This window comes from Cheilinus undulatus, linkage group 22 (genome assembly GCF_018320785.1).
Source record: "Cheilinus undulatus linkage group 22, ASM1832078v1, whole genome shotgun sequence".
NCBI lineage: Eukaryota > Metazoa > Chordata > Actinopteri > Labriformes > Labridae > Cheilinus > Cheilinus undulatus.
This window is the reverse complement of record NC_054886.1, coordinates 22987157-23004772: the sequence shown is the minus strand read 5'-3', so window position 1 is coordinate 23004772 and position 17616 is coordinate 22987157. Positions and strand designations below refer to the sequence as shown.

Below are 17616 nucleotides of genomic sequence, written 5' to 3'. Positions count from 1 at the left end.
CCTGTTTCTGACTCTATCCACTGTCCTCCTCTATTAAATAAAGGCATAAAAAGGCCCCAAAATAAATCTTTTTTAAAAAAAAAGATATATATAGCATAGAAACTTTAATTTTCTTTTGCTTCATTAATTACTAACTAATCTACTTTTTAAGTTGCCTAAATACTGCAATCCTAAAGAAATGTTATGTTATTTTAAATTTCTGGCTGACTGCTGAGGTTTGTATGTGGCTTTCTGACTGAGTGAGTGACCCTTCCAAAGCACTTTCTATGGGAGCTTTCCCATCAATGTCAAATATATTCATGCAATAGACATATGAGTTAATCTGGCGGTTTGCTGTTTCCTGCCAACAGGGCTTTCTGTTTTTAACTTTTAAGGTCCTTCAATTCTCAACCCACAGAGAGAAGGGACAGCACAATTACACGACCCAAAAACTAATCACTCTGCCAGAACATACAATTTAGTCAGGGATTTCAACAGGCATCCCAGATAGTTGCAGTCAGCCATATACAAGGTTTTCACCCAGGGTCTGTTCAAATAGTCTTTTTTGCTTTTTGTTGAAATTAAGTTTTTGCACAAATGACATATCCCATCCGTAACATCCGCATAGGGAAAGAAGTCAGAATTCCTTATCACCACAGCTCTCCTATCCTCTTCTCTTGCTCCCATTTTTCCTAGACCTTGTGACGTTTTTCACCGGGGTCCAAAAAAAATGGAAAAGAAAGGACTTAGGAGGTAATTTTTTTGACTTTTTGGACAAGTTACAGTCACTAACAAAGTAAAAAAAAAATTCAGATTACATCAAGAAATAGTCAAAAAATGCTGCAGTACACAAAAAGTAAAAAAAATAAATACATGAAACTATCATGTTATTTCTTTTTCATTATAATTATTAGAGATATAAACAGATCAAAATACAATGATACAACATAATACAAACTACACACTACCCATTGTGTGTTTTTTTTTTTTTTTTACAAAACAGTGAACATTGTCTCTGCATTAAAAGAAAGTTATAATAAATCATGTTCTCTCTTTGTTAATCAGTAAGACAAATTGTTCTAAATAGAGTTGTCACAAAATGTATAAATGGCAATGAAAATGATATTATAAGCAAACGAACAATAAATTAAATTTAAAAAGACTGGCAGTGGGGCTCCTTGTAAAATTAGGACTATATAATAATAATAGGTAGTGAAGATGAGAAAAGATGAGACACATGACTGAGTCTCTAGCCTAAACCAAAGCAGTTCAGGAGATTTCAGCAAATAAGTTAGTTTATGAATATGGGCTGACCAATAATAATAATTAAGAAAATTTGATTACCATCAGATTTAAATTTTTGCAGTAATGACTTTGTTATTCTTGGACAAATAGGTAGTAACTTGATCTATAGATTTTAAAAAATTGCTTGGATAAGAAAAAAGGAATACACTGAAATAGAAAAAGAAATCTGGGCAAGATGTTCATCTTCACTGCATTCTCCTCATCAGTGATAATGGGAGAGTTCCATTTCTGGAAATCTGCCTTAACCTGATTGAGTAGGGAAGAACAATTATTACTATAAAGTAATGGTAAGGTGCGGTTGACATTAATCCCTAAATACCTAAAGCCTGAGTGACTGACTGAATTTAAAAGGAATATCAGACTGCATAAGTATTAAAGCTAATGAATTAACAGGATAACATTCACTCTTAAAAAGGTTAATTTTACATACTGAAGAACTAAATTTCTCCATCAAGGATAAAATTAGTGGAATGCTTGTCAAGGGGTCTGAAACGTATAATAGAAGGTCATCTGCAGAAAGGAAACGAAAAATACCACAGAATTGAGGAAGGGATCCTAAAGTAAATGTCATGGTATTTCTGAGAAAAATAAGGTTTAGTACAGCATTCATCTAAAATAACTTCCTCTGAAATAACCTTTTTTTTCAGGCAGGGACGAAAGAAGAACAAAGCAAACTTTCTAGAAAAACATTTTCGGTTTCAGCCAAGGTCTTCTACTAAAAGGTAAATTTATCTCAGCCTACTCTAGTACATCCTTCTTCCATTATGTCATGGATTTTTCCTTTTTTGACCATATGATTATTTATTTATACATGCATGTATGAATCACAGGGTTGGAAATCAACTTCTTTGCCTATCTGGCATATCAGGAGTAACTTTAGGACTGTATTTCATACCATTGTTAAGTATAAAGTTTACCTATGCTGTCAAAAAGGCCTTCCCACATGAAAATGAGTCTGTTAGCCACACACACCATGACTCCGTCTCCCCCTGCTGTCTCTATGCCTGTGTGATCTTTTTTCAATACCCCTGTTAATTAAGGCTGAAGAGTTTCTGTCAGAATCTGCATGTGGATGAGGTTTACGAGAGTTGTGAGAAAGGAGCTGGTGTTCATTTTCTCCTTCTGCTTCACTCTGCTCTCTTTCCTCCTGAGTAGGAATCAACACCAACGTGTCAGTCTCCTCCTGTTTGAGCTGCTCTTCCTCCTGCTCCTCTTTCATCTGTGGAGGCTCTGGATCCTCCTGGTCCAGACTGGACTTCCTCTCCTGGTGGCAGAGCTGCTGCTCAGGTTCAACCTCCTCCTCCCTACACACATGCTGCTGCGGGACATCTGGAGAGACAAAAACAAAACAATGACCAAACAAAGTGAAGGTACAGGACAAACACAGTGCCAGTATGTGCACTATACTAAGTAATAATTACTACTACTGCCACATTATAAGCTTCAGTGTAATTATAGATCAAGTACTTAATCAAAATTAGTCAAAAATGTACTAATTTTTACATCTATTCATTTAACAACAAGCGTTTACACTTGGACATGTAATAAGGAGGGGTGTGACGAGATCTCGTGCCCCGAGATCTCACGAGATCAAAACGCCACGAGATTTCTCGTCACCGAAAAATCAATCTCGCAGGATCAATATTGTGCGGACAGAAGGAGCAACAGCTCTCCTTAAATTCCAAACTGGAAATTATAAAAGATCACAAAGATGACATGGGGACTTTAAAGCTGTTTGTGAGTGAGCTAATGAAGAAACGGAGCTGATCCGTGACCCATTCAGATCACCGCTCCAACCCCCACCCCCTCCGCGTGCACTACGTGGAGCCACACATGATCATTACGGTCCTAGTTGATGAGATTCTGCTGCTGGTAACCTGTGCAGTCTCCATGAGGAGAATACAGTGTTTATTTAGCTCGTGTATGCGCGCAGACTCACTTTTAGTGCCGCTATTTGTGACTTTGTAACTTTGAAACAGTCGCTGCTTCCTTATGTCTCCTTCTCGTCTCCCTGTCTGTCAGTCACACATCCATCAGCTGTTGGCTGTGCGTATCATCAATCAGAAGCTTATAGCATGACTGCAGCGGTAAACTTAGCAAAACAAACTCTGTTTGAGCGCCATAGAGTCCACTGTTAGCTCCAAAAAAAAGAAGTTTTAGCCCCAGTTAAACACGCCATGCTTGCTGTTGGACAGCAGACAGAGCTGAGTCACACACTTACTTACTCACCAGCGCACACACATTAACACACATGCTCATCTGTGCGTGGTGTCCAACACTGTTAAAGCTCATATGAGGAAAAAAGACCACAAAACTATGAAATAATCTATTTCTCTTAATAACAGCAAATGTGTTATTGACAGAAGTATTTCTTTTGATTGTTTTAAATATGGATGTCCTTAATGAGGATAAGAAATAGTTTGATTTTACTGATGAAGCTCTTTAGATTTAGGCCTGTTGAAAATAGTGCTTAAAATACTTTCAAAATAATCTAAAAGCTTTTATTATATATAATAAAATATTATACTAAAAATAATTACTGTAATTGTAGCGACGTAGCATAGTGTAGTAAATTAATGATTTTGTAGGCTGTTAAAATGAAAGGTTTGATTTGAAGGGCATGAAAATGTACAGTTTGAGTCAGACTTGGACAAGACATACTGTTTGGAAGCACTGATAGCCTACTCAGTACTTAGTTCAAACATTTTTTAATAGACCTGAATGCGTTGCAATTATGACTTTCAGTTGTTTAAAGGACATATTTTCCACCCATGTATTTTTTTTTCCAAATTCAAAACAAGTGCAAAATCTCGTCTCGTCTTGTGAGATAAGTGTCTCGTCACACCCCTAGTAATAAGTGACTTATATCTGTAAAAACAAACATGGTGGAGCCTGGTAGCTCTGCTGAAGGAGCCTCCAAACTTTACTATATTTTGGATTTAAAAAATATGGATACAGTGGCAAACTGGACAAAAAAGACCATATCCAAGATGGGCCACATGGAGGTAAAATAGTGATGTAAATACTTCTAGTTTAGGGTAAATTTTTAATGCAAACCCTGAAATTTTTAATAATGTTCCTAGTTGGAACATTCTTTCTACCATTTCCAAGTAAAGTTCTCTGAGAATTTCTTAAATGGAGATGCAATAAAATTTTTACTAAAATATCCCTGCATAAATTGACATTGAATCAAATCAGGGCCTTGAGAATCAGAATCGAATTAATTCAGGAAATCAGTGGCAATACCCAGCCCTAGCTGGCCACTCCATTACAGTCAGAATTCTGGCTGACTCTTTAAATATTGCTCAAACATTTTGGAGGCATGTTTTGGGGCTTTGTCCTCTTGTACAATGAAATTGGCACCAATCAAATGCTGTCTACAGGATATATGGCATGGCGTTGCAAAATCTTAGCTGTCCTTCCTCACAGTCCCTTCCACACTTTAAAAATCTTACATTTTATCCCCTCAAAGCACCCCAGACCATCATGCTTGACTGATGCTTTCAAGCACTGTTCTTGCATCTTTCATTTGTTCTGCGTCTCAAAGTTCATCTGTTTAATCTGAAGACCTTAAACCTGGGCTCATCTGTCCCAAATACCTTCTTCCGGCCTTCCAGTGTCAAATGTCTGTGCTCTTTGCCAATCTCAGTCTTTTCGTTTTATTGGCTGCTCTGAGATATGTTTTTTTCTTAGCAGTTCTGCCATGAAGTCCAGCATCTTAAATTCACCTCTTCACTGTTGATGCTGACACTGTTGTTGGGCAGATATTATTTAGTGCAGCTGCCAGTTGAGGACCTGTGAGGGGACTTAGTCTTAACCACACACTCTCAGATATTTGTCTCCTTGCACAATTGTGCATAAGGCCTGCCACTCCTTTCTCTGTCCTTGTTAGAGCTGCTCTCTGAAGGGACTAGTTAACAGCATAGTAAGAGATTCAAAGTTTCTGCACAATTTCTCACAATGAATAGCCTTCCTTTCTAAGCACAACAATAGACTGACAGGCCTCTAAAGAAACTTTTTTTCCTGGCTGTTTTGAGTCTGTAAACAAACAAACAACTGCTGATGCTGCAGATACTACATCAACTCACCTTCCTCCTGAGTAGGAGTCAACATCAACGTGTCAGTCTCCTCCTGTACGAACTGCTCCTCCTTTATCTGTGGAGGCTCTGGATCCTCCTGGTCCAGACTGGACTTCCTCTCCTGATGGCAGAGCTGCTGCTCAGGTTCAACCTTCTCCTCCTTACACACATGTTGCAGCGGGATGTCTGGAGATGAAAAAACAAAACATAAAGTCAGGAGGAGGAAACATGTCATTAGTGCCACTATAGAACTAGAGTTGTGATGTTCATGAACGGCTCTTTAACACGAACGTCAGGAACCGATTCACAGTTGTGAGCTGTTCGTTTTTGTTTTTTTTTTTAAATCCCTTTGTTTCACACAGATGCACACATAAGCTCCTCCTCTGTTACTCCACAGAGTGAGAGGACGATACACCCAAGGGCAGTTCAGGAATCCTCTACAGGGTTTAACGTTTTTACAAGGGAGCTATATGCACTACAACAGGTCACCAGTCCATTGCAGTGTAAATACTAGTAGTACTAGTAGGCTGAATGTTCATTTTTCTTTCATTTATTATGGTTTTATCTATTTGTCTAATACTTGAAATATTCTTTTTTTTAGTATTGAGTTTTTCTATCAAAATATTCTTGTGTGAAATGTTTTCTCTAAAATTTGCACTAAAATCACTCAGGTGTACTACATATATGCATGCAACAGCACAGAACTATGCCGCATGTGGTTTTATATTTTTCTCTTGTTTACTACATTTCTTAAAGACGTTTTCAGTGATCTTATCAAGAATAGAATATATTTGTGGGATGTCTATGTTTGAATGATTCTGACCCAAATTGTCCCCTATCATTCCTACCAATGATTATTTCCCAGATAAAATGAGTTAACCCCTGGCAAGCTTCTTAAATAATAAAATATAAAATCAGCCAGTTCTTTGTACGGCTCTTTGAAAGGAACGGATCCATAAGATCCAGCTCCCTTCAAAGAGCCATAAATCCCATCTCTGTACAGAACTGTTTGGTCAGCAAAACTGTTTTATACCTTTGCAATACCTAAGGATATAGATGATATACTCCCCCTCTTGCATATGGCTGTCGCGTGGCGCATCCTCCCCAATGAAAGCCAACAGTCCAGGCAGCATCTATGTTTTGAAATCTATGACGACATCTATTTTGATCTCAGTCGTCTCACGACCTTTACCGTAATGTCTTTCTACACGTGCACCACAATAAGATGTGGAGACTAGCTTGACCAGTTTGGAAAAATTAGCGGTTGGTTGCATTCCCTTTCAACGGAATATAAGCTAACTATAGCCAATTATGACTCAGTCTACATATATCACTTATTGTTTGGTTATTTAACATATGAGCTCCATACTTCGTCTTAATAACAACATCTCTGACCACAAATATAAGCACAGTTTATTTCCTCACCTATTCTGTGTAAGTGGATGGGAGGTTTCCAATATCCAGCTTTCTGCGCTGATGGTCGATTTCCGCCTCGTCCTCGACAATAGTTCTTGTAAAATCGTCAAATATTTCCTCAGCTGCAGCAGTTAGCTGCTCGTTGACAACATCTCTAAACCTATCGAGGGCAAACATTCTTGTTTTTTATTCAGCTGCAAAGTTCTCCAATGTTTCTAGCATTATCAACCCACCTATACTGCTGCCCGCAATAAGGTAGTGTTCTTCTTCTTCTTCTGTTGTACTTTTGGCAGGTCCCAAACAACTTTAAGGTGCATACCGCCACCTACTGTACAAGCGTGTGACCTATAATGTCACTTTCCTCAGGTTACATTGTAGCTGCCAGCCCTGTGTCCCATAAGAACACAAGTAATGCCCTCCTCCCGTTTCTGGTTTCTTCTACCTCTCCTTCTGTTCCCAGAATTCCCTCAAGGCCACTCCCGACCTGCCTTCAAATCTTTTCTTTTTGATTTTTATTTAATACAATGTAATACCATAACAAAAACACTTTCCTTTACGCTACATATACCACACTCATCATTTATTCTTTTCCCTAGTAAATAGATGGTGTCATTCAGTCAGGTGTGTCCACCCCTAAGTCCTGAAATGATGATTCCTCCCTCATGTTCCTCTCTTTGAAGATCATTGTTATTACAGACTTTTGTATTTTAGGAAACACCCTTCCTTTCTGGCCTTCCTCCCACTTTTTCTGCTATGTTTCAATTCCATTTTTCTTTAATGTTTTCCCCTCTCCTTTACCTAGTTGAATTGGTATCATAATTTCTTGTCTTAGTGACTCTTAAGCTAATTCGTCCACCATCTCTTTACCCTCCAACCCCTCATGTGCTGGTACCCAACAGAACTGTACATCCACACCACCCCTGTGAAGTCTTAGCAGGCTATGTTGTAGCTCCATGAGAGAGTCTTCTCTGCTTGATTTTGTTGATTGAATGCTTTCTAGAGTTGCTGCTGAATCAGTGCACACCACCACCCACTGTAAACCAACGATGACTGCCACCAACTCTGGAATAAATACACCAATACCCACGCATTCTTGTTTGTTTTTAGAGCCATCGGTGAATATTTTTGTCTAAACACCTGTCCATCAATTGTTTTCTGCTTGTTTTTACCACTTTAAACATTTCTTTCCACCCTTGCCTATCGCTGCCTCTGTTGAACCACTGTTGCTGATTGGCTCCCCCAAATCCTGCAAAAGTCTGTTTGCCTCATCAGCCATTAACAAGCCATTTAGGTGTATTCAATCACTAAGTGTGTATTAACTTACATTGCATTGGTCTTACTAACTTAAATATCCTCAAGGCGAGAAATATGAAAGTGGCCCCACCAGTCCGAAATATTTCTGTATGTGACCTTCAGTGGAAAAAACTTTGGACAACCCTGTAGTAAAGGAAGCATTAGTAATAAATCTATGATGACAAACTTTCACTTCCTTTGCTTGTTATTAAAAATAGTGTAATAATGAATCGACTTTTTTTTTGTTTGACTATTCTTCTGTGATAAAAAACACCAACACAGAGTGGAAATACATGCTACTACTAAGAAATGACAAATACTAAGTGGTATTCCATTTTCAACATGTTGATAAAATGTACATATTTAACTATGTGCTTCAAAGAAAACTGGCCCTGCTCAAAAATCAGAATATCTTCAAATAACTAGTAAATGGATTTAATGGATCTATAGCAGACCACTCGATCAAAATGCCCTCAAAGACTTCATAAAGAACAGACAGCAGAATAACTCGCCTCAAGTGAAGCCATTAGAGAACTCACAGTACTTTAAATGTTACATGTAGTTAACATGTTAGTAAATCAACACTTTATTGGAGAAGTATAATTAAATTCAAAAGAGTGAGGAGCACGAACAGTACACTGGTGTCGGCCATCTTTGTTTTGTTTTGGGCTTCCCATCCACGCATGCATTATAAGCCTACTCTCACATGGATATTTACTGCAGCCGCAGTGCGAATGTCCCTTTTCAGAAAGTGCTGGTTTCCCTGTTTACACAGAGACTGAAATGGGGGCATTATGAAAAACTTCCACTCTGGAGCCCATTTCCAAAAAGTCCCGTTTTCAGGCACTAAAACGCCGTTGCTGTGTAAATGGACAACCAAAATGCTACAAAACTTTTGCATTTTCACTCAAAAACATTGCGAGGCCTAAGAATGTGCTGATTCAAATGTGTAGAATGACAGAATCTTTATCTACAAATGTTACTGGAGAAAGGATTCTCACCTGTGTGAGTTCTCATGTGGACTGTCAATGCACTTTTTTGTCTAAAAGATTTGTTGCATGTTGTGCAGATAAATGGTTTTTCACCTGTATGGATTTTGAAGTGTTGGTCCAAATCATATTTCTTTATGAATGATTTCCCACAGGTACCACAGGTGTACGGCTTTGTACCTGTGTGAGTATGAATGTGAAGATTCAACTCTGACCTCTTAATGAATCTTTTTCCACAGGTGCCACAGGAGAAAGGCTTCTCATCTGTGTGAGTTCTCATGTGCAATGTCAATTCACTTTTAAGTCCAAAACATTTGTTGCACGATGTGCAGGTATGTGTTTTTTCACCTGTATGGATGTACAAGTGCTGGTCTAAATTATATTTCTGTGTGAATGATTTCCCACAGGTACCACAGGTGTACGGCTTTGTGCCTGTGTGAGTACGAATGTGAAGATTCAAATCTGAACTCTTCATGAATCTTTTTCCACAGGTGTCACAGGAGAAAGGCTTCTCACCTGTGTGAGTTCTCATGTGGACTGTCAATGCACCTTTTAGTCTAAAAGTTTTGTTGCATGTTGTGCAGGTATGTGGTTTTTCACCTGTATGTATCTTTAAGTGCTGGTCCAAATCACATTTCTGTGTGAATGATTTAGCACAGGTAGCACAGGTGTGCGGCTTTGTACCTGTGTGAGTAAGAATGTGCTGATTCAAATGTGACCCCGTATTGAATCTTTTTCCACAGCTGCCACAGGAGAAAGGCTTCTCACCTGTGTGTTTTCTCATGTGGTATGTCAATGCACTTCTATGTCTAAAACATCTGTTGCACGTTGTGCAGGTAAATGGTTTTTCACCTGTATGGATCTTTAGATGCTGGTCCAAAGTATCATTCCTTGTGAATGATTTCCCACAGGTATCACAGTTATATGGCTTTATACTCATGTGAGTAAGAATGTGCTGATTCAAATTTGACCCCTTCATGAAACTTTTTCCACATGTGCTGCAGGAGTAACGACCCTCACCTGTGTGTATTCTCATGTGTTCTTTAAATGAGCTGTGATATTTTAAACTTTTTCCACATACTTCACATGAGTACAGCCCCTCAGCTGTGTGTTTTCTTTCTGTTTTTTGTCTTGGTTTGGATTTTACAGTCATTTCTGAGTCTTCCTGCTTGTTCCCTTTGGGATCTTGATTCTCAGCAACATGAGAGTTGTGAGAAAGGAGATGGTGTTCATTTTCTCCATCTGCTTCACTCTGTTTACTTTCCTCCTGAGTAGGAGTCAACATCAACGTGTCAGTCTCCTCCTGTTTGAGCTGCTCTTCCTCCTGCTCCTCTTTAATCTGTGGAGGCTCTGGATCCTCCTGGTCCAGACTGGATTTCCTCTCCTGGTGGCAGAGCTGCTGCTCAGGTTCAACCTCCTCCTCCTTACACACATGCTGCTGTGGGACGTCTGGAGAGACAAAAACAAAACAATGACCAAACAAAGTGAAGGTACAGGACAAACACAGTGCCAGTATGTATTGTAAAACTGATTGTTAGAGCCTAAGGGTCTTAAAATCTCCCAGACTGTGTGTAAAAGTATGTGTATTTTTTTCATTAAAGCTAAAAGTGTCATCTATTTTGTGTGTCTTTAGCTGGCACACACCAAGCACAGCGTTCCTCTGCGTTCTCCTCACACATGTGTGTCTGGTGCAGGGTTCATCCGTGCTGTGTCAATCCAAAGACAATCTAGGAAGTTTAGGAAACTCGCAGTTCTTTTTTCTCCTTTGGTAGTTTTGGCACCAACTCCTGGGCCCAGCACCGCCCAATTGGCGTAATACCATAATTTCAGTTTCTGTAATGCTTGTCAGAAAATACTGTTTTTTATGACGTCAGAGCTTTGAGAGCTGGTGGCGGCACGAAATTTGCTGGTTGCGGCCACCACTTAATTTTAAATGCAGGAAAAACCCTGCACTAATTAATTAGGATAATAAATTATTGATACAGCATTTGCTGGTTAAAAGAGTCCGCATCTTTTTAATTTTCTGCAGGTTTCTCTTCATGCAGGTGTTTTCTGATCCCACGCTGAGACCAAACACTGTCAATGTAGATCATTTTTTAGAATGACTACAAATTTATGGAGACACTATCAGCTGTTTATGCTTCCTGACAGCTGATTGGTGATCAGCACCGTCACCATAAACTGACGTCGCTTCACGTTAGGGCTGGGCATTCAATTCGATATCGATTTAATATTGATTTGAATGTTTTGATGTTGATTCAGTAAGAAGTAGAAATACACAAATAACCTGTTGAAAATTTTTAATAATAATTTTCATGCCCATGTGAACATATGTGGTAGGTCACCTCAAATTTTTTAGCAATAAAACATCTGAAAATAAAAATCTGCACAATATTAACTTATTTGTGCCTAAGGAGTACAAAAGTAAAAAAAGATGCCAGTTCTGTATAAACACTGAAAAAGTGCATGTAAACTTTAATAATATTTCTTTCCTTTTGGAAATTGTGAGAAACCTCACATAACATGGTTATGGTTGGTTGTTGTTTGGTCGAGTGCGGCCTCCATCCATACAACCCGAATCACACGCTCAGTGACCCCCACTGGCCAGGAGGTGAATCGATTCAGAGGATTTGCTGAATCAATATTGAATTGAGGGGGGAAACACTGCGATGCATCGATTAATCGATACTTTTACCCATCCCTACTTCACGTGATGCTGCAGAGTGAGGGACGTCCCATGGGCTGTTAAACATCGGTCTTATGGCTTCAGGATTCCCCATCGATTCCTCACTTGCTCCATGAGTCTCTGGTGAGCGGGACTAAGCCTCAAGGAAAAGACTCACGCCAAAGACACAAGCCATAAAACAGAAGAAGTGAGACGCAGCCATGGAAGCCTCCACGGACTGGCTTCAAGAGCCGTTTGGGTCCGCCTTTTGTAAGCAGATGCCTGACGTCACACGTGGTTTGTCCAATTTTTTCTACAGTCTATGGTAGTGCGTCACAGTTGCCAACTAAAAATTAAAAAATGGGAAAATAAAGCTTTTGTACACACAAGTAAAAGGTGGTCTCGATCCCACGAGAGTGATATCCCCAAAAGACTAAAGCCCTCTGCGTAGCCCTGTGAGCCACGAATATCACTACAAAAATGACACTCACCTGAAAGGTATCAATCGACTACGTCAGCAGGAAGGAAACATTTTGACTTGGCTGATCTAAAACAACTGGTTCCCCTGAGTTTGTGTCAACAAACTCTTTTTTCTCCACACTACGGCTAGATTAAGCACTACACCGTACCCCCCACAACACTCCACATCATTAACCTTTCATACGCTTTGACAAAGATCCAGGAACATGGTTAGAACACTGAAAATTATCATTCATCTACAGGAACACTGTTCAAGGGAGAGTGTCCACTCACAACACCTGCGAGCCAACGCCTTCACACACTGGCTAAATATATCCGCTACAATTCAACCACAAATATCAGTGAGGACAAAACATCTTGGATTGAGCTGCTCTAAAACAACACGGAGAAAAACCCAAACACATTTAAAGAGGAAGTAGACCTGTCAACCTGTACGCATTTTGCGTACCAGGTACGCGATTTGACTCGTAAATATGCTGGTACGATTTGCCTCTCTAAACTAAGCAAAAAGCTGCGGACATGTGAGTTCTGAGGGAAATGTACACGTGCCATACTCATGTCTGACAGCACGATGCAGCAGCGTGGTGAAGCAGTTTCAACCAATTATGCAGAGTAACATAGAACAACGAGTCTGCTGAAGCTATAGAGTTATATCTCTGCTCCCCCTCCTTCCCTCTGCCTCCCTCCCCATGTGATGACAAGGTGAGAGGTGCATGCCAGGCACGCAGTTTTCAGTTTTTGTTGTGGCTAACAGAGTCAAGTTAACTTCTAAGTGGAATTATAATATTTAAAATTTGTTTATGTTATTATGTTTATATTATGTTATCATGTTATTGTGACTGTTGACTCTGTTACACCACCTCTAAGTGAAACTGAGGTTATTTGAGTTCACTTTGTTGACTGCTCAGGTCATTCAGCCGACCACTTTAACTGGGTTTTGATTGTCTGATTGAATACTAAACACTGCACTAAGTGAATAGATTTTTTTGACAGACAATTAAAGTGAAACAGAGCTATTCCACCATTCTGAGCAGAAATGTGATTTTATGTTTTTTTTACAACAATATTGCCTGTACTGAGTTAAATGGAATTAGTTTGAGATATGTAGTAGTAACAATTGAAACTGTAATCTAGGTAATTATGAGTATCGGATCGGGACTCGGTATCAGCAGATCGTCAATTAAAAAAAAAAAACGGATTGGGATCGGAGGCCAAAAATGCTGATCGGGACAACCCTACTTGTAACTGAAGCTTTTTACTGACCTTCTCGACAATAAAATTATAGAAACATCCCTCCAATGTGTAGTTAAAACCCTTTTGGTGACATCTAGATGACGTGATCTTTCTGTCTCCAAAAATCATCAATGGCTTCCTGCGAAATGTCTCCTGCTGTGACACCTGCCATAGCACCTGTCACTGAATGTTGGAGGGGGTGTGGCTTAGGCATAGGTCAAGTGGCTTAGGCATAGGTCAATTGTGCATACGGCCTGCCACTCCTTTCTCTGTCCTTGTTAGAGCTGCTCTCTGAAGGGACTAGTTAACAGCATAGTAAGAGATTCAACGTTTCTGCACAATTTCTCACAATGAATAGCCTTCTTTTCTAAGCACAACAATGGACTGACAAGCCTCTAAAGAAATTGCTTTTTTTCTGGCTGTTTTGAGTCTGTAAACAAACAAACAACTGCTGATGCTGCAGATACCACACAACTCACTTTCCTCCTGAGTAGGAGTCAACATCAACGTGTCAGTCTCCTCCTGTTTGAGCTGCTCTTTCTTTATCTGTGGAGGCTCTGGATCCTCCTGGTCCAGACTGGACTTCCTCTCCTGGTGGCAGAGCTGCTGCTCAGGTTCAACCTCCTCCTCCTTACACACATGTTGCTGCATCACATCTGAAGATTAAAAAAAACAAAACAAAACAAAACAAAAAAAGTCAGGGGAAGTAAACATGTCATTAGTGCCACTATAGAACTGTTTGTTCAGCAAAACTGTTTGTTCAGACTGCTGGCTTTCCCCAATGAAAGCCAGCAGTCCAGGCGGCATCTACGTTTTGATATCTATGACAACGAATATTTTTATTTCAGTTGTTTCGCGACCTTTACCGTAATGTCTTTCTACACGTGCACAACACTGATTTGTGGAGACTAGCTTGACCACAGTTTGAAAAAACTGGCGCTTTGTTCCATCCCCATTCAACAGAATATATAAGCTAACCATAGCCCATTACGACTCAGTCTACACATATCACCTATTGTTTGGTTATTGGACATATGAGCTCCATACTTCGTCTAAATAACAACATCTCCGACCACAAATATAAGCACAGTTTATTTCCTCACCTTTTCTGTGTAAGTGGATGGGAGGTTTCCAAATGATATCCAGCTTTCTGCGCTGATGGTCGATTTCTGCCTCGTCCTCAATGACAGTTCTTGTAAAATCGTCACATATTTCCTCAGCTGCAGCAGTTAGCTGCTCGTTGACAACATCGCTAAACCTATCGAGGGAAAACATTCTTGTTCTTTATTCAGCAGTAAAGTTCCTCAGTGTTTCCAGCTTCTTCTTGTGAATTACCGACGAACTAGATTCAATCAATGCATACTGTTGCCCATCTTCTTCCACAATTTCCGGCAGTTCTGCTGCACGCAAATGTGGTGTTCTTCTTCTTCTCTTGTTTTATTGGCAGGTCCCAAACAACTTTAAGGTGCATACCGCCACCTACTGTACAAGAGTGTGACCCATAATGTCGCTTTCCTCCGATTACATTATCGCTGCCAGCCCTGTGACCCATAAGAACACAAGCAGCGCCCTGCTCCCGTTTCTAGTCTCTTCCACCTCTCCTTCTGTTCCCTGAATTCATCCAAGGCCACTCCCGACCTGCCTCTTGGATTTTTTCATCAGATCCTTTCCTTTTTGATTCATATTTAATACAGTGTAATAATGTAGGGTTAACATTTTACTTTACTCCACACGTCATTTATTCTTTTCCCCAGTAAATAGATGGTGTCATTCAGTCAGGTGTGTCCACCCCTAAGTCCTGAAATGATGATTCCTCCCTCATGTTCCTCTCTTTGAAGATCATTGTAATTACAGACTTTTGTATTTTAGGAAACACCCTTCCTTTCTGACCTTCCTCACCCTTTTTCTGCTATGTTTCCATTCCATTTTTCTTGTTTTCCCCTCTCCTTTACCTAGTTGAATTGGTATTGTAATTTCTTGTCTTAGTGACTCTTGAGCTAATTTGTCCACCATCTCTTCACCCTCCAACCCCTCATGTGCTGGTACCCAACAGAACTGTACATCCACACCACCCCTGTGAAGGCTTAGCAGGCTATGTTGTAGCTCTATGAGAGAGTCTTCTCTGCTTGATTTTGCTGATTGAATGCTTTCTAGAGTTGCTGCTGAATCAGTGCACACCACCACCCACTGTAAACCAACGATGACTGCCACCAACTCTGGAATAAATACACCAATACCCACGCATTATTGTTTGTTTTTAGAGCCATCAGTGAATATTTTTAGATAACTGTAATATTTTTTTACTAAGCCCTTTCCATCACTTTTTCTGCCTGTTTTGCCACTTTAAACATTTCTTTCCACCCTTGCCCATCGCTGCCTCTGTTAAACCATTGTCGCTGATTGGTTCCCCCAAATCCTGAAAAGGTCTATTTGCCTCATCAGCCATTAACAAGCCATTTAGGTGTATTCAATCACTAAGCGTGCATTAACTTACATTGATTCGGTCTTACTAACCTAAATATTCTCAAGGCGAGAAATATGAAAGTGGCCCCACCAGTCTTAAATATTTCTGTATGTGTTCCTCAGTGGAAAAAACATTGTTTTTTACATATAATAAATGAACATTTCAAATTATTATTTAAACATTTAATTATTTATGTATTTCATAAATTATGTATTTATTTCTATATTACCAATCTTAAATAATTAATGACAAATTTAATTAAATATTTAATAACACATGCATTTTATTAATTAGTTATATATCTATTTATATATTGTTGATATATTTCCAATATTAAATAATTGATGACATATTTAATTATTTAATTAATCATATATTTATATATTTCATTTTGGCACTTTTAGTCCTCCATATGTAGTAAAGGAAACATTAGTAACAAATCTATGATGACAAACTTTCACTTCCTTTGCTTGTTATTAAAAATAGTTTAATAATGAATCAATGCCTGTTTTTTTGTTTGACTATTTTAATTTGATTAAAAAAACACACCAACACAGAATGGGAATATATGATACAAAACAAGAAATGACAAATATTAAGTGGTCTTCCATTTTCAACATGTAGATCAAATATAAATCTTTAACTTTGTGCTTCAAAAAAAACGGACCCTCCTCAACAATCTGGTTATCTTCAAATAACTAGTACACTACTGAACTGATCTGAAGCAGACCACTTGATCAAAATGCCCTCAAAGACTTCATAAAGAACAGCTAGCAGAACAACTCGCCTCAAGTGAAGCCATTAGAGAACTCACAATACTTGAATGTTACATGTAGTTAACATGTTAGTTCTGAAATTCAAGCATTTGTTTCACTATTCTAAATAAAAGTAATACATTAGTGTAAAAATAAATTTTTCATTTTCATTGCCATCAAAAATGCAAATCCTCAAAGCACATGCACAATTTCTGTTTCTCTCCAACTTGTCAGCACATAGCTGTGTACCAGCCAAAGGTGAACATTCACTGTGTTCCAAATTATCATACAAATTGGAATTTCGTGTCATTAACATTCAGGGTCTGACATTAAGGTTTTTGCCTACTTGCCCTTCAGGGCAAGTGCTTCCCAAATCTACTTGCCCCATCTAAATTCCTACTTGCCCTGTCTAGAAGGTACTTTTTCTGGCAATCAAGTGCATACATTTTGCTCACAACAGACTTATAACTAAAATCCATTGCCTGTTGACTGTTGAAAGCAATACACAACACTTCTTTCTTAAGAAAACTGTATGTGTTAGCCCACTGAAAATTATATTTAACTTTGTACAGATCAGTGCAATGTGATAGCTGCACCGGGTTGTTTTCCAAAGAAATTCAAACTCAGGAATTTCATATTTACAATACTAATGAGGTAATAATACAAACTCAGAATTGTTTTTTGGTAACTGATGAAACCAACTATTCTCAGAGGAAAATTAGGTCAGCTAAACACTGACACTAGAGAGGTGGCAGGGTCTGCTACATATGCACCAAGTATAAAATGGTGCTTTTCTTCTGTTTTTATTTGGTTTATTCATCATGAAACTGAAGAAATTTTGCCGACACGTGAAAATCAACCCATTAAGATTCTTCTTGTTTGATTAAAAATGCTACGTCTACTTGACTTACGTCTGATGTCTGCACATCAGCAGACACCGTCAGCCAATGGCAGCAGC

General features: G+C 39.0%; 1 protein-coding gene and 1 long non-coding RNA gene across 3 annotated transcripts; both read right to left on the bottom strand.

Annotated features, from left to right (window-relative positions):
* Positions 1-1014: 1014 nt before the first annotated feature.
* Positions 1015-7039, bottom strand: LOC121504065. The gene is made up of 3 exons (XR_005991422.1): positions 6789-7039; positions 5373-5549; positions 1015-2613 (listed from the first exon to the last, which is right to left on the bottom strand). It is a non-coding gene; the product is annotated as an uncharacterized LOC121504065 (long non-coding RNA).
* A 1631-nt stretch (positions 7040-8670) lies between these two features.
* LOC121504173 (gastrula zinc finger protein XlCGF57.1-like) lies at positions 8671-14798 on the bottom strand. 2 transcript variants are annotated; one of them, XM_041778821.1, is made up of 3 exons: positions 14543-14798; positions 13919-14095; positions 8671-10510 (listed from the first exon to the last, which is right to left on the bottom strand). In XM_041778821.1, the coding sequence occupies exons 1-3, from the start codon at positions 14712-14714 to the stop codon at positions 9039-9041; spliced, it is 1821 nt and encodes a 606-aa protein (XP_041634755.1). In that variant the 5' UTR covers positions 14715-14798; the 3' UTR covers positions 8671-9038. The 2 variants fall into 2 exon arrangements, with proteins under 2 accessions (XP_041634755.1, XP_041634756.1); XM_041778822.1 differs by lacking the exon at positions 8671-10510 and adding an exon at positions 11868-12072.
* Between the last annotated feature and the right edge of the window lie 2818 nt (positions 14799-17616).

Excerpts from the sequence above, each read along its gene's own strand:
- LOC121504173 (XM_041778821.1), bottom strand. The coding sequence starts at position 14,714 with ATGTTTTCCCTCGATAGGTTTAGCGATGTTGTCAACGAGCAGCTAACT. Across the intron at positions 14,096-14,542 it reads CATCCACTTACACAGAAAAG|ATGTGATGCAGCAACATGTG; the intron begins GTGAGGAAATAA and ends TTTAATCTTCAG. Across the intron at positions 10,511-13,918 it reads GACTCCTACTCAGGAGGAAA|ACGTCCCACAGCAGCATGTG; the intron begins GTGAGTTGTGTG and ends TTGTCTCTCCAG.